The sequence below is a fragment of the Typopeltis vanoorti genome, chromosome 17, assembly GCF_054136105.1.
Source record: "Typopeltis vanoorti isolate ZY-2024b chromosome 17, IOZ_Tvanoo_1.0, whole genome shotgun sequence".
Taxonomy (NCBI): Eukaryota; Metazoa; Arthropoda; class Arachnida; order Uropygi; family Thelyphonidae; genus Typopeltis; species Typopeltis vanoorti.
This window is the reverse complement of record NC_143565.1, coordinates 56389197-56406176: the sequence shown is the minus strand read 5'-3', so window position 1 is coordinate 56406176 and position 16980 is coordinate 56389197. Positions and strand designations below refer to the sequence as shown.

Below are 16980 nucleotides of genomic sequence, written 5' to 3'. Positions count from 1 at the left end.
ATTTTTGCTTATTATATTCATCATTAAATATTCTTTGAAATTATTATATTTACCAAAATAAACATACTGTTTTCTCTTAGTAATAACAGTTTTGCATATCTGTATATGTTATCAGGAAAAACTGCAGAATCTGCTAGTACAAGTGATGACACTATAATTCTACCTAACGAAACAATTCCCCAATCTGTTCCTACCAATGCAGGAGGCAAGAAAAGAAGGGTTTTCTCTAAAAGAAGAGCTCTATCTGATAACTGTGATGTTCTGTCACCATTTTCTAAAGGTAATTTTACCTTTTTTTTAAAATCATATATGTAGTTCTAGCTGCTGCTTATAAATCTAATGGTAGGGAAAAAAAAAGATCCACAGGAAGAGTTCTGTAGAAGACCAGAATATATGACCTTAACATATGGCAGACTTAACAAATAATAAATTAATTTTAAAGAAAAAATAAGACTTAAAATATGAGATCACCCTTGAACACATTTGGTATTACATGTGCTCTCAAGGTTTAAATATGAATTTGATAACTTGTGAAATTAGCCTTGGAGTTAACTTAACTTTGGAATACATTATCTAACCATTTTCAGTAGATACTAAAGACACTCTAATCAGTGCAGAGTGTAGCATATGCAGACATGATACATATTTTGAACGATAAAAATTAGCATGAGATAGGGCTAAAAATTAATAAAAAAACAACAACAAAATAATGATTAATAGCATGCAGAATCAGTTAATTGATACAAGTGGTAAAATTAGGAACCTTGAAATCAAAAAGGTGGAACAATTTAAACATTTAGAGGCTCATTTAATCTCTGCTTCTATCTGGACCGAAGAATTCTGTATTTGCCATGTATCTTTTGTATTTTGTGTTTTTTTGTATCTTTGCTGTGGTCTGCCAGCCATTTTTAAAAAATAACTACTTAACATTAAAATGCGATTAAATAAAAAATAATTTCGATGAATTCCACGGGCCACTAAGCTATACTGCGGTATTTAGAATTGTAAGATGCTTTCCAGATTCACAAGGAATGCTGTGCATTTGATACTTTTCATAAAATCCTATAAAAATAAATATTAAATAGACATGCTTCTTCAGCTATCTACCAGCGCCAAGCAGTACTTAAGTACTAGTACTAACGTCGCAGGTAGATGGCTGAAGCAATAGTTCGTTCAAGTGCACTTTCTAGTGCTTTCCATCTACATCTTGAAGGTTCTCGATACTTCATTATTTTCATATAAATACAAGAGGATCTCATCCACAGACAGTCAGTCGTGAACAGTGTGATATTTGTGTATAAGTGCACACAGGTTCGTCATGTCAGCCATAGTCTATTGTGGTTTTATGTTGCCAGACTTTTTTCATTAATGTGAGACATATTCAGTGGATAATAACTGTTATACAGCCATTTTGAATCATTTTTTGAAGTTCACCTTCCATTACTATGGCATCTATGAGTAAAAAGCTTAAATCAAGTGATTCTTGTCGGGTTTTTAATGAAAAGTGGACCAATTTGTACTTTTTTGTGCCAATCGATGATAAGCCAGTGTGTTTAATTTGTCGTGATTCAGTGTCAGTATCAAAAGAATACAATATAAATCAACACTATGAGACAAAGCATGCATCCAATTTTGATCACCTTCAAGGGCAGCTCTGTGTGGACAAAGTGAACCGTTTCATAATTGATTTAAAATGCCAGCAGGGTATGTTTAAAAGGCAGAGGGAAGAGAGCGAAGCTTGCATCAAAGTAAGTTATGTAATACCTGAAAAAATTGCTAAAAAAATTAAAAGCCTTCTTGAACGGCGAGTTTGTAAAGAGTATCTCATCGCTGCTGGAGATATTCTATGCCTAAATAATAAGGAAGTGTTTAAAAAACCGAGTTTGTCTGGGGGTAACTGTAGCACGATGTGTCGAAGAACTTGCCAATGACATTGAAGGAACTTTAAAAAAACGGTCATCCAAATTTACTCCATATTCACTTGCTTTAGATGAGAGCACAGATGTTGAAGGATACAGCACAACTGGCTATCTTTGTCAGTGGCATTGATCAACAATTCAATGTGACAGAAGAACTGCTGGCGCTTGTACCCATGAAGGGAATGACGAAAGGCACTGATATTCTTGAAGCCGCCAAGAAAACACTCCAGCTTTTCGACCTCAGCTTAACCAACCTTGAGAGTGTGGTAACTGATGATGCCCCTGCTATGGTGGGAAAGAATGAAGGGTTTGTTGCTCTGCTACGGAAAGAACCGGAACTAGAAGGAAAATATTTCGTCCGTTACCACTGTTTTAATCCACCAGGAGAATTTGTGCGCGAAAACTATTGGATTTGAGAATGTCATGAAAGTTATTGTGACTGGCGTCGATATTATTAGGGCAAGAGGATTGAATCATCATCATTCCAAGAGTTTTTGACCTAAGAGTGCGAAGCGGATCATGGCGATGTGGTTTATTTAGTCATATGCATTGGTTGAGCAGAGGGAAAGTTCTTAAAAGAGTCTTTGACTTAAGGAGCAAAATACAGCAGTTCATGCAAAACCAAGGGGAATCCGATTGTGAAATTTAATGAACCGAAGTGGATGACAAACTTTGCCTTTGTGACCGACATCTCGTTGCATATGAATGACATAAATATGCGGTTACAATCCAACAAATGGTGCACACTCTGTTTGATCACATCAAAGCTTTTGTGGCCAAACTCAAACTTTGGGAGGCACAACTCGCAAAAAAGACTTAACTCATTTTCAGCTTCTCGCTGAGTCCAGCTGTTCGTCTCTTGATGAATACACTACAAAATTAGCCGTATTGCGAAGTTCGAAGAGAGATTTAGTGATTTTCTTAACCAACAGTCTTTAGATTTATTTTCAATGCCATTCAGTGTCATTGCTGCCAAAATGCCAGGATCAGTACAAATGGAGTCCGTGCAGTTAGCCTAGTGGCTTTGCACTTCGCAACCATATGCCTGGGGAAGGAGTGTCCTAGGTTCGATTCTCATCAATGACGTGAGGAGCTTAAGGATCTTCCTCAGCCATAACCAAGTTAGCCGGTCTTGGGCATGGACAGCAGGGTTTTTTCCGCCAGTTTATCTGGTGTTTTTCATCCTGCAAGCAGACAAACCGGTCCGAGGACACACACGGATTACAGTCAGGAATACCAACCCAGCCATAGGTGTGATTCGTCAGCTATGCTGGTTCTGGAGCCCGGATAAAATTTGGGGAGACTAGATGGTACCGTGAACTCCCGTAAAAAGGGGTAACGCTGTCTCATCACACGGAATTTCTTGTCAGTGGGAGCTAGACCCAGAGGTGGTGATACTAAAGCAGAAACAATGGAGAAGTCATATTTACCTATATGAGTTGCCAGAAGGTGTACCACCTTATTATTAAATTACTCTGGATTTAAAGAGAGATGTTGGAAGTTTTTTTCCACTTGGTTAGACTATAATAAATTTAGATTAAACACTGACGAGACCTCAATAAAGGTCGAAACCGGTCTGGGTAGTGGCTCTTCCCTTAATGCATAGCATTATACATGTCAGCAAAGGAGATATGCTTTGCATTAGGGGAGATACTTAGACAAGGAGTGATGAGAGCTTGGTCTACCTTTACCACGAATTGCCTCAGTCCTGAAGATACTTCAGGCACAAACTTTGTTTGCTTACACTTGGATAAAGGATTAAACTAAATTTATTATAGTCTAACCAAGTGCAAAAAAACTTCCAACATCTTTCTCTAAATCCAGAGTAATTTAATAATAAGGTGGTACACCCTTTGGCAACTCGTTTAGGTAAATACGACTTCTCCATTGCTTCTGCCTTAGTATCACCACCTCTGGTCATGGCTCCCACTGACGAGACCTCAATAAAGGTCGAAACTGGTTGGAAGCTTGAGTGATGAATGGCAATGCTGTAGCCCATGAAATTTTAACCGAGGCTCGACTGTTGCTGTCACCCAGGTCCTGGGCGTGTGTGTGTGTGGGGGGGGTAATGAATGGCAATGCTGTAGCCCATGAAGTTAACTGAGGCACAGCTGTTGCTATTATCCCTCAGATGACATATGAGCAAATGATCGGCTCTGCTCAATGGTGGGATAAGCCTGCCATGGTGTAGAGCCAACCGGTTCTGAGAGTTCTTTTTAGTGGCAGGGTGAGTTTGATACTGAGGGAAACAACACTGAGTTTTTGGAGTTTGACCTGTACTTGAACATTCAATAAAGGTTCCAACCAGTCTGGGTAGTGGCCCTTCCCTTAATGCATAGCATTATACATGTCTGCAAGGAGTGATGAGAGCTTGGTCCGCCTTCACCACGCGTTGCCTCAGTCCTGAAGATACTTCAGGCGCAAACTTTGTTTGCTTACACTTGGGTAAAGGATTAAACTAAATTTATTATAATCTTTTTTATTATCTTTGAAGATAATAAAAAAGGTTTATTATTCTTTGAAGAAGAAGCACATAAGTATGTGCTTCTTTGAAGAAGCACATACTTATGTGAGCAGTTCTTCTTTAGAATGAAGCATGTGAAGTCCAAGACAAGAACTCAGATTACGGACCAACATCTCGAGAATAATCTGCGCATAGCGACTTCCAACATTGATGTCAACATTGACAAACTGGTCAAGGAAAAGCATTGCCAAGTTTCCCATTGACATTTTAAAAAATGAATGTTTTCTTCATTAAATTATCTTTTTTCAAGTATTCATTATATTTACTTCCCATGAACCCGACTCCTACCTACGCTCTTAAAGTTGAGTTTGTTTATTTTTTAGGATTTTACGTAAAGTATCAAATGCACAGCGTTCCTTGTCAATCTGGAAAGCATCTTACAATTCTAAATACCGCAGTATAGCTTAGTGGCCTGTGGGCTTCATTGAAATTTTTAATGCGGCTCGTACTGTCTGAAAGGTGTTTTCTCTTTCTCCAATACTGTTTAATATCTACACTGAAGAATCAATAAACAAATTAACATAACTAATAGGGTGGCTGATAGAGGTGCCCACCATATAGGTATATATATTATATTATATTTATGGTGGGGTGGTCTGAATATACTGAATAAGGACTCGTGGACCAACAGGTCCATAAGGGGTAATCTTGATTGTAAAGGAAGGGCACTCCCATTGTCCCCTAGCTGGATCTGTCCTCTTCTTCTTCCTCTGAGAGGAAGATCCACTCATTTTAATTTTTCTTTCCTATAAGGCCTTACAGCCAAATCATGACACATATACTTAAACTTATTTACTTTGAGTGCTCACAACCGTCTCTGCCAATCCATTTCATTCATTCAGTACTTGCCGTATGGACAACTTTATCTGTTTTTCCTCTTCTCCCCATGTATTGAAAATTTCCTTTCTGTCAGTCTTATACAATCCCTTTAGTAACATAAATTTCTGTCATATCTCCTCTCCTCTGCCTGTTAGCTAAACTCTGTACACACCTTCAATCTATCCTCATAGCTTCATTCCACAGACCACTCACACTTAGTGTACTCCTCTCTGAATCCTCTCCACCACCACCATCACCTCCTGGTCCCCTAGAAATGCAGGTGACCAAATATGTGCACAGGTAGTCAAAATGTGGCTGAATCATAGCCTTATAAAGAGGGAGAATAACCTCCCCAGGGTGCTTAAGGGTCAAAGCTGTATAACTGTGAGGAGACCTCCACATAGCCTTTAAAGGAATGCGGAGAACTGACCAGGCCTTCTGACCTAATGGCCAATCCTCACCTTCTCGTGGTGCACCCTGTTGGGTATCTATCTGGGTACTGAACGAATGAGGATGGGCTGGCCATTTGGGATTTAGCTGGCCAAACTGTATTCTTATTGGCTTAAACCAGTATAGAAAATGATGGTACAACATGACAAAATTTCATGCCGGCTGGGGCGTCGCCCGGTTACCCCCCCCCCCCCCCCCCGTTGCTTTTGCCGGGGAACCAGGGTGAACAACGAAAAGTCAGCTACTGGAACAAATCTGAAAGCACACCCCAACTCAACATCACCAGAGATAAAGATCGGTACTATTAACATAAGAAGCCTGAATGGCAAAGAAATGGAGCTAGCTAAAGAATTAGATAAGTACCAGATCGACATAATAGGGGTGACTGAAACAAAAAAAACAAAAACTGGTGAGATCTTTCTGAGATGTAAATACAAAATGTTGTATTCAGGAAATGACAATCAAGGAAAAGAAGGAGTAGCTATAGTATTTAATACTAAATACGAGGCTAATCTTCTTGAATGGCAGGCAGTCTCAAGTAGAGTGATGTGGGCAAATATCAGAATGGGGAATTGGGCTTATTTGTGCCTATGGTCCAACAGAAGGTTCTACTAAGGTAGAAGTGGAGGAATTCTTTGGTCCTTGTTGGGGATCTAAATAGCAGAGTAGGAAATGATTCTCAGACATACAAAAATATTTTGGGAAAATTTGGAGAAAAGAGCAAAGCTAATAATAATGGCAAATACCTGTTGGATTTCTGCTCAGGACATGTACTGGTTATTACTAACACCATGTTCCAACATAAAAATGTGCACAAATTCACATGGAGAGAAGAGACAAGGAATGAGAAAAGTCTCATTGACTATTATATATGTTATTGTTGATAGTGATGTTTTCTCCCTAGTGCAGGACACCAGCGTGTACACAGGATTTGAAATTAGAAGTGATCACTATTTAGTCTTGAGCAGGATAAAATTGAATTTCATATTGAAAAGAATGACATGTAAGAAAGTTTTAAAGCGAATAAAAGTTGAGCAGCTCTCAGATGTGAACCCACTTATAATTCACAATATCCCTTCACAATCCACATCCCTATCCACAAGTTTCCTCCGACCTAATTCATCATCAACATCATCAACAAGAAGTATGAAGTAATTACTCCATACTTCAAGGATATCTTTTTCTCCTTTTCATATCACCTTAGTCATCTCTAACTCCTTTTACAGCACTCTTTCCTCAATTTATAAGCTTCTTCAACAACCTCCAGGATATCTTACCACCTTCTTGATATTTATTTTCTATGTTCTTGCCAAAGTCCTCTCATGACTTTTGTTTGGCTAGTTTTACACAGTGTTTTCCTTTCTTACATTTGTCTCTGTATTTTCTAAGAGCACAAGCTGACTTATTTGCCAGGAACGTTTGGTATGCTTTCTTCTTTTCCTTCACTGCCTCTTTAACTTCCTGTGTCTACCACAACTTCACCACATGCCTCTCTGGCTGAATCAATCAGGGTTTTCTTCAAGGTTTGCCACTGAATCTCCAAGGTTTGGTTCTTGTTCTCATACTCTTTCATTTTTTCTTCAATTATCTTTGTGTATTTTAGTCTACAGTTCACATCTGAGAGCTGCTCAACTTTTATTCACTTTAAATCTTTCCTTACATGTCATTCTATTTATTAGAAATTAGATTACATATCATTCTATGTATTTGAAATTAGAAGTTTCAAATACATAGAACATGTATCTGTACATGCTAGTGTCCTGCACCAGGGAGAAAACATCACTGTCAACAATAATATAGTCAATGAGACTTTTCTTATTCCTTGCCTCTTCTCTCCATGTGAATTTGTGATCTTGCCAAAGTCCTCCCATGACTTTTGTTTAGCTAGTTTTACACAGTGTTTTGCTTTCTTACATTTGTCTCTGTATTTTCTAAGAGCACAGGCTGACTTATTTGCCAGGAACGTTTGGTATGCTTTCTTCTTTTCCTTCACTGCCTCTTTAACTTCCTGTGTCCACCACGACTTCACCACATGCCTCTCTGGCTGAATCAATCAGGGTTTTCTTCAAGGTTTGCCACTGAATCTCCAAAGTTTGGTTCTTGTTCTGATACTCTTTCATTTTTTCTTCAATTATCTTTGTGTATTTTAGTCTACAGTTCACATCTGAGAGCTGCTCAACTTTTATTCACTTTAAAACTTTCCTTACATGTCATTCTATTTATTAGAAATTAGATTACAATGTCATTCTATGTATTTGAAATTAGAAGTTATTTAGTCTTGAGCAGGATAAAATTGAATTTCAATTTTATCCTGCTCAAGACTAAATAACTTCTAATTTCAAATCCTCTGTACATGCTAGTGTCCTGCACCAGGGAGAAAACATCACTGTCAACAATAATATAGTCAATGAGACTTTTCTTATTCCTTGCCTCTTCTCTCCATGTGCATTTGTGCGTATTTTTATGTTGGAACATGGTGTTAGTAATAACCAGTCCATGTCCTGAGCAGAAATCAACAGGTATTTGCCATTATTATTAACTTTACTCTTTTCTCCAAATTTTCCCAAAACATTTTTGTATGTCTGACAATCATTTCCTACTCTGCTGTTTAGATCCCCAACAAAGACCAACTTTTCCTTTTTCATTGTGTCAGTAGCTTTCTCTAGAGCATCAAAAAATTCCTCTACTTCTGCCTTATTAGAGCCTTCTTTGGGACCATAGGCACAAATAAGTCTTATTGTTCAGGTCCCCATTCTGATTTTTGCCCAAATCACTCTACTTGACGCTGCCTGCCATTCAAGAAGATTAGCCTCGTATTTAGTATTAAATACTATAGCTACTCCTTCTTTTCCTTGATTGTCATTTCCTGAATACAACATTTTGTATTTACTGCTCAGAAAGATCTCACCAGTTTTTGTTTTTTTTGTTTCAGTCACCCCTATTATGTCGATCTGGTACTTATCTAATTCTTTAGCTAGCTCCATTTCTTTGCCATTCAGGCTTCTTATGTTAATAGTACCGATCTTTATCTCTGGTGATGTTGAGTTGGGGTGTGCTTTCAGATTTGTTCCAGTAGCTGACTTTTCGTTGTTCACCTTGGTTCCCCGGCAAAAGCAATGGGGGGGGGGGTAACCGGGCGACGCCCCAGCCGGCATGAAATTTTGTCATGTTGTACCATCATTTTGTATATTGGTTTAAGGCAATAAGAATACAATTTGGTTGGCTAAATCCCAAATTGCCAGCCCATCCTCGCTCGTTCAGTATCCAGTTAGATACCCAACAGGGTGCACCACGAGAAGGTGAGGATTGGCCATTAGGTCAGAAGCCCTGGTCAGTTCTCCGCATTCCTTTAAAAGCTATGTGGAGGTCTCCTCTCAGTTATACAGCTTTGACCCTTAAGCACCCCATTTCTTTAACTAGGCTATATAATTGTCTTAGAACAGGAATTATTCCACAGAAGTGGAAAGAATGTATGGTAATCCAATTGCACGTAAGGGTGGTGGTGAAGATTTTGGAAAAGTTGGTTAGGGCTTGCATTCAGAAATGGGTTCACAGAGAATCTCTACTTTGTAATAAACAGCATGGGTTTACTAAGGAGAGTCATGTTTTGCAACTTGCTCACATTCTATAATAATGTTATGATTGAGTTAGACAAGGCGAATGGATACACCATGATACTTTTGGATTTTACTAAGACATTTGCATAAATTAGAGAATATGGGTTTGGATTATAAAATATTAGCATGGATAAGAGGATGTCTGGTTGACACATATCGAAAAGTGTTATATGGGGAATGGGAGTCTGCATGCTTTAAGTTAGCCAGTGGTATACCTTGGTCCACTGTTATTCACTCTGTACATTAATGATATTGGGAAGGATTTGACAGGTGACATATAGCTATTTGCTGCCGATACACAAGCAGGCAGGGTAATCAGGAATGTAGTTGATATCCAGCACTTGCAGATTGATTTGAATAGGCTGGAATTGTGGTCATTGGAAAATGGCTGTCAGTGCAATGTTAATAAATGTATAGTCATACACTTTGGTGGAATTAGATATCTAATGTCATATGGGATTATTCTAGAAGAAACCGATCAGGCTAGGGATCTCAGAGTTTTAGTAGATAGGAAGTTGAAGGGTCGTATAGCAAAGATTACAAATACAACTTAGAGGATGATTGCAATTCTGTAACAAATTTTAACAAGTTTGTTACAGAATTGCAAACGAACTTTAACAAGTAAAGATAAGGATGTCATTTTGCCTCTTTACAAGTCCTTGAGATCTCACTTGGACTATTGTGTGCAGATCTGGTCTCCTTGTTTCCATGGTGATTCTCATACAGCAGAGAGATTGCGAAACAGAGTATCAAAACTTATATCAAGATTGTGGAATACTGATTATGAAGACAGATTGAGCATTTGTAGACTGTAGACATTATTGGACAGGAGAAAGAGAGGTGATATGATTGAGACTTACAAACTTCTGAAAGGGTCATACAGGATTTCAGTTGATGGAATTTTTCATTTTATGGAGGGTGTGGAAATGACAAGAGGGCATCCTTGGAAGCTGAGAATGAATGTCGTCAAGAAAGGGATGCGATCTGGATTTTTCTCTAATGGTGTGGTGCGTGATTGCAATGGGTTGCCATTGGATGTTCTGTGCAAGTAATGTGACTCCTTCAATAAGTCCCTAGCTCCCTTGAAGTCTTATTCTCTCTTAATAATAATATTATTATGATATTAGAAGTTGGGAAAAATTTGTATCATATCTAGAAAATGACATATACAAAAGTATATGTCATTTTCTAGATATGATACAAATTTTTGATATGATACAAATGTATGATACAAAATACTAAAACACATGAATGCAGATATAAAAGAAACTGCAAATATAAATTGTGAAATAGATGTAAAAGAATTCTTGGATTACTTTACAGATCTTTGGATGGATAATACTGGCATCAAAAAAAATTACACCAGAACCTTACAAAATACTTTAAATGATATAATAACAATGAAAGAATTAAAGGACAACCTAAATATAATAAAAAATGATAAATCAGCAGGAGAGGTTGGGATAAACTCTGAACTGTATAAATTTGCTGGAAAAATATTTCATCAAAGATTATTAAAATTTGTAAACAAAATATATACAAATGGACAAATACCAATAGCATGGAATACAAGTATAATAATACCCATATTTAAAACAGGGGATAAAACAAAACCTGCTAACTTCACAGGTATTAGTTTATTGAATACATGTGCTACAAAATATATAGTTGAAAACTTAATAAAAAAACTGAAAATATACAGTGAAAAAATATTATTAGAATGTCAAAATGGATTTAGAAAAGGATGCTCTACAATGGATGCACCTTTCTGTTTAAAATTACTTATACAAAAAAGAAGAGAATTTCATTTAGAAACTCATCTTTTGTTTATAGATTATGAAAAAGCACTTGACAAAGTAAAAAAATATATATTGTTTGATATATTACAAAAAATAAATATGCCTAATATTTTACTACATGCAATATTGAATATATACAAAGATAATGAAATAAAAATACATGAAAAAATGTCTGAAAAACAATCTATAAACAAAGGAGTAAGACAAGAATGCCCACTGTCTCCAACACTTTTCAGTATTTACATTAGTGAAATATTAATACAGCGGAACACCTTAAACAATCAACATATAGAAATTTCCTGAAATAACAAAAGAAATACACTATTATTTGCAGATTATCAGGTAATAATATCAGATAATGAAGACAATTTACAAAGAGCAATACATAATTTAAACGTTATAGTAGAACAGTTTGAAATGAAAATTTTCTTAGGTAAAACTAAAACAATGGCATTTTGTGGACAAACTCCACTTAGAAGTAAAGTTAGTTATTAATAATAAAATAATAGAACAGATAAATACTTTCAGTTATCTTGAAATATCATATGAAGGAAAAAAAAAAAGACATAAAATTAAAAACTTCAAAATTTTTACAGATTATAGGCCTGATAAATAGAACACACTCAATCCAAATATAGCACAAAAAGAAACACGCTTGAAAACATACAGTACTTTAGCAGTGTCCCCATTATTATATGGCAGTGAAATTTAGGCAATAAACAAACAAGATAAACAAAGAATAAAAACAAGTGAAATGAGATTTATGGGAAGAACTGCAAAATACACATTATTAGACCAAAAAAAGGAACGAAGACATTTTAAAAGAACTAAAAACAAAATCAATAGAAGAAAAACTAAACAATTATAAACAAAAATTGATAGAACATGTAAACCAAATGGCCAACACCTGATATTATAACAAATACATACTAAAATATAAGCCAATTGGAAAGAGAAGGCAGGGTAGACCTCAAAAAAGGATATTGGATGGATAACGAGACCGGAACAGACCAATATGGTCTATATCCATAATTAGTGTTATGATGATGATGATGATGTTTAGTGAGTACGGGCATGGCAAACCCGAGGTACCTGATGCTGGACCATGCCTTACTTCATGTAATATATATCTGTTATATTATTCTGTAGACTGTCCCTCCTCTTCTTTCTTTGCTTCTTTCTCCTCTCCTTGCTCCTTCCCCCTGATGCTATTAGAGTATTCAAGGGCTAGGGGTGAGTCTTTCCTATCTTGCTAAGTCATTTCGTCTTATGCAGCCACCGAAGGAGGCAAGCTAGCCTCAATAGGTGCCGGTCCCAAGCCCGGATGAATGTGAGGGTTGATGTCAGGAAGGGCATCCGGTCGGAAAACTTCAGTGCCAACTCAAACTATGATTATGAGTCAAAGAGAAAATGATATAAGGGCTAGGGCGTACCCTTAAGCGACGTGCAGCCACATCGTCCTACAGCTGCGAGAAGTGGACGAGGGCTACCGCATCCAGGGTCTGTGCGGTTAAAGAAGTGAGCCCAGCAAGTGGAGAGGATGTTGCGAGTGGGAACACTGAAATGTTGGAAGCATGACTGGAAGGGGAAGAGAGGTGGCAGACATGATGAGGAAGAGGAAGTTGGACATTTTATGTGTGCAGGAGACAAGGTGGAAAGGGGAAAAGGCAAAGGAACTGGGAGATGGATATAAATTGTTCTACTATGGAGCGAATAACGAGGGAAGAAATGGTGTAGGAATTGTGGTGTGTGGCAGAATGAAGGGTGAAGTACTGGACGTGGATAGAAGGAACGACAGGATCATGCGAATGAAATTGGGTCTTGGTGAAGAGCGGGTGGTCGTATTATGTGTATATGCCCCGCAAGTTGGTTGTACAGCAGAGGAAAAATATGAGTTCTGGAACATGTTAGATGAAGAAATGAGGGAATTGAAAGAAAATGAGATGGTGATTGTCGGACGAGACTGTGAAAGAGTGCATGGTGGCCACAGAGTGGGAATGATGAACCAGGAAGGAGAGAGGGTTGTGGACTTTGCAGTAGCGTTTGATTTGGCAATTGTGAACTCGTTTTTCTACAAGTGGGAAGAACATTTGATAACATTTAGGAGTGTTAACAACAGTTCACAAATTGACTACATTTTGACTAGAAGAAAACATCTTAAGGTTGTGACAAATTGTAAAGTAATTCCTACCGATCAAGTAGCACAACAACACTGACTGCTGTGCGCAGACTTTAAAATAAGATCGAAGATAAGAACTTCTGATGCCATGGGATGAAGACAATTAAGTGCTTAAAAGAGGAGAGTGTGAGGAATTGTTTTAGGGAGAGGGTGTTAGAGAGGATTTCAGATGGACTGGAAAGTGTACAAGATTGGTGGAAACATAATTCAAAGAGTGATCCTGAGCTGTGCAATCGAGATGCTTGGTGAGACATCTGGAAAGTTTAGAGAGCAGAAGGAGGGTTGGTGGTGGAATAATGATGTACAAGTGGCAGTGACAGCTAAGAGGAAGGCAAAGCAGAAGTGGGATGAGTCAAGAGTGGAAGAGGACAGAGAGGTGTACAAAGAGAGAAAGCAAGAAGCCAAGAGAGTTGTGGCACAGGCGAAGGCCATGGCATATCAAGATCTGTATGATCAATTAGAAACAAAGGAAGGACAGAGAAAAATTTACCATATAGTGAAATGTAGAAATAAAGCAGCAAAGGACATCTTACATGTGAGGCAGATCAAAGATGCTGAAGGAAGAGTATTATGGAGAGATGTGGACATAAGAAACAGATGGAAAATATACTTTGAGGGACTTTTGAATGAGGAAAATGCAAGGACTCACAGAGGAGATGGGCAGCTTTCTGAGGGGATGGTGCAGAACATCAGTAGAATGGAAGTGACGGAGGCCATGAAGAGGATGAGGAATGGAAAATCGGTGGGCCCCGACAGAATTCCAGTGGAGGCATGGAAGACACTGGGGGAAGAGGGAATTGACCTGCTGTGGGACCTGTTCATGAAAGTTTGCCAACAGGAAAATATACCCGAGGAATGGAGGGAAAGTACTCTTGTCCCCATCTACAAGGGTAAAGGGGATGCACAAGACTGTAAAAATTACAGAGGAATAAAGTTGATGTCCCACACAATGAAGATCCTAGAAAGGGTTTTTGATGGTAGATTGAGGAAGGAGGTGGAGATTGCAAAGGAACAATTTGGCTTCATGCCTGGTAGATCAACAACAGATGCAATCTTTGGGTTACGGCAGATGATGGAAAAATATCGAGAGAAACAAAGGGAGCTACATCTGGTATTTATTGATCTGGAGAAAGCATACGATAGAGTGCCAAGGCAAGAAGTCTGGAGGTGTCTGAGGGAGAAGAAGGTGCCGGAGAAATATGTCAGGTTGTTGCGGGAAATGTACAGAAATGTGAAAACAAGTGTTTGGACCTGTTTGCGACAGACAGAAAGTTTTCAAGTAACAGTTGGCTTGCATCAAGGGTCAGCATTAAGTCCGTTTCTGTTTAATATTGTGATGGAGGTGGTAACAGAGGAGGTGAGAGACACCTTGGACAATGTTGTATGCAGATGACATCTTGCTGTGTGTAGATTCAAGAGAAGAAGCGGGAACTAAACTGGAAAGATGGAGAAAAGTACTGGAAGAGAGAAGTATGAGACTGAGCAGAAGTAAGACAGAGTATATGTGTTGTGCGGTGGGTGGCGGCAGCAGCCAGGAGACAGATCTGGAGCTGGAAGGAAATGTCATCAGGAAGGTGAGAGACTTTAGATACTTAGGTTCAACAGTGGAAGAAGATGGAGGAGCTGAGAAGGAAGTGGGATGCAGGATACAAGCGGGTTGGAGGAACTGGAGGGAGATGGCTGGAGTGTTATGCGATAAGAGGGTGCCGATCAATCTGAAAGGCAAAATCTATAGGACAGTAGTGAGGCCAGCTATGACATATGCTATAGAAACTGTGGCCCTGAGAAAAAATAACATCAGCAGGATGGAAGTAGCAGAGATGAGAATGCTTAGGTGGATGTGCGGTGTGACCAGAAAGGATCGTCTGAGAAATGACTATGTGAGGGGGAACAGTGAAAGTTACGAACTTAGGAGCAAAAATATAGGAGGCAAGGTTGAGATGGTTTGGTCATGTGATGAGGAGGGAGGATGAATATATGGGAAGAAGGGTCATGCAGATGGATGTGCAAGGAAGGTGGAAGCATGGGCGGCCAAAGAAGAGATGGAGGGAGCTGGTAGAAGAGGACTTGAAGATGAAGAATCTGGATGTGGTGACAGCCCAAGACAGGAAGGTGTGGAGGAGATGCATTACAAACAGTGACCCCACTTAAGTGGGAGAAGCTGCAGAAGAAGAAGAAGAAGATGATGATGTTATCATATTAGATATCATTAAAAATTATTTACTAATAAAATACTTTTGCAGTCCACTAGCAAGACCGCATGGCCTACTAGTGGGATGCAGATAACACTGAGAAAGGTTACCTTACATACACACGATGGTCAGATTTGTAGTAGTGCTGTTTAAGGTCTTGTGGAGACCTTAAACAGTGATTCACAATGTATTCATGAAAAGTTTCACAGCATTTGAATCACTCCACCCAGTGATTCAAATGCTGTGAAACTTTTCATGAATACATTGTGCATCATATGGAAGTGATATCTGAGAGAGAAAAAAATTAGTTCCAAAATTCATCACCATGGGTGCTATATAATGTACTGAATGCATATAATAGTAATTTTGTGTATGTAAGGAGAATAGCAACACAATCATAAATATCACATTTTTATTCATTTCCATTATACATTCACAGGCTGTACTGTTCAGTGTGCTGCTCTTCCCAGTATAGCAGAAACTGAATCCTTTGCATAATGTATTCAACAGCAGGAGGATGCAGCTGGTTGAGACTGATGTTGTGCACATTTTGTGTTATCTGTCTTTCAGTGCTGTCAAGTTATCAGGATGATCTCGATAAATCCTGTCTTTTAGAAATCTCCGCAGTCAGAAGTCACGGGGGGGGGGTCAAATCAGGTGAACAAGGCCACCATGCAGTGGGAAACACACACTGATCACTCTGGCTTCCATGAAATGTTCTCGAAGAACCTCATGTACAGGTCGACCAATGTGTGTGAAGGGGCCCCCATCTTGTGAAAATGACCGAACCATGCACAGGCACTGCTGTAACTATAGAGCAACAAAATTCTTTATAATATCGTGATACCTCTTAGCAGTAACTGAGCAGGTCACCGGACTTGACTGACTGGTGAATTTCTTCAAAGAAGAATGGTCCAATGATAAATGAAGTTGTAAACTCCACACTAGACACTAATTTTGGGTGAATGCAAAGGAATAATTTGTTAGATTGTATGCAGGTTTTGCATTGCTCATACCTGACAGTTGTGGGTATTCACAGTTCCATTCAAGTGAAAATGAGCCTCATCTCCTTACAAAATCACCCACAGCCACAGCGCATCCAACTCCACTTGAGCACTGAATGTTAAAGCGAATGTCAGTTGACTTTCAAAGTCCTGTTGGTGCAACTCCTGTGTCAGGATTATCTCGAATGGGTAGTAATGCAGAATCTTACATAGGAACCAATGCTGTTATTCTTGGCCTGTTCCACATTTCCAGTACCAACTTCATTCACTTGTTGCGAACTGAATGGTTTGTGACCTCTGAAGGTCTAACTCCCGATGATTTAGTTTCTTCAAAATGACCAATCATCGTCACAAAACACATGGAGATAGTGGATCTTTTTGACATTTTTGACATTTTTTTTTTTTGACATTCACAAAGTGCAGCAACAGTATTGCAGTTGTTTAGGTAGTACAGCTTCATGAGCAAAGCACACTGGG

The 16980-nt window shown here is 38.5% G+C and overlaps 1 protein-coding gene across 1 annotated transcript in view; it reads left to right on the top strand.

Moving 5' to 3' along the window:
* LOC150097411 (uncharacterized) overlaps positions 1-15997 on the top strand; it is a 108607-nt gene extending 92610 nt beyond the window's left edge. The window contains exons 4-5 of the mRNA XM_090407664.1: positions 116-280; positions 15939-15997. Of these exons, the coding sequence (XP_090263790.1) occupies positions 116-280; positions 15939-15997 (224 nt within the window). The remainder of the gene's footprint in view (positions 1-115; positions 281-15938) is intronic.
* The last annotated feature ends 983 nt before the right edge of the window (positions 15998-16980 follow it).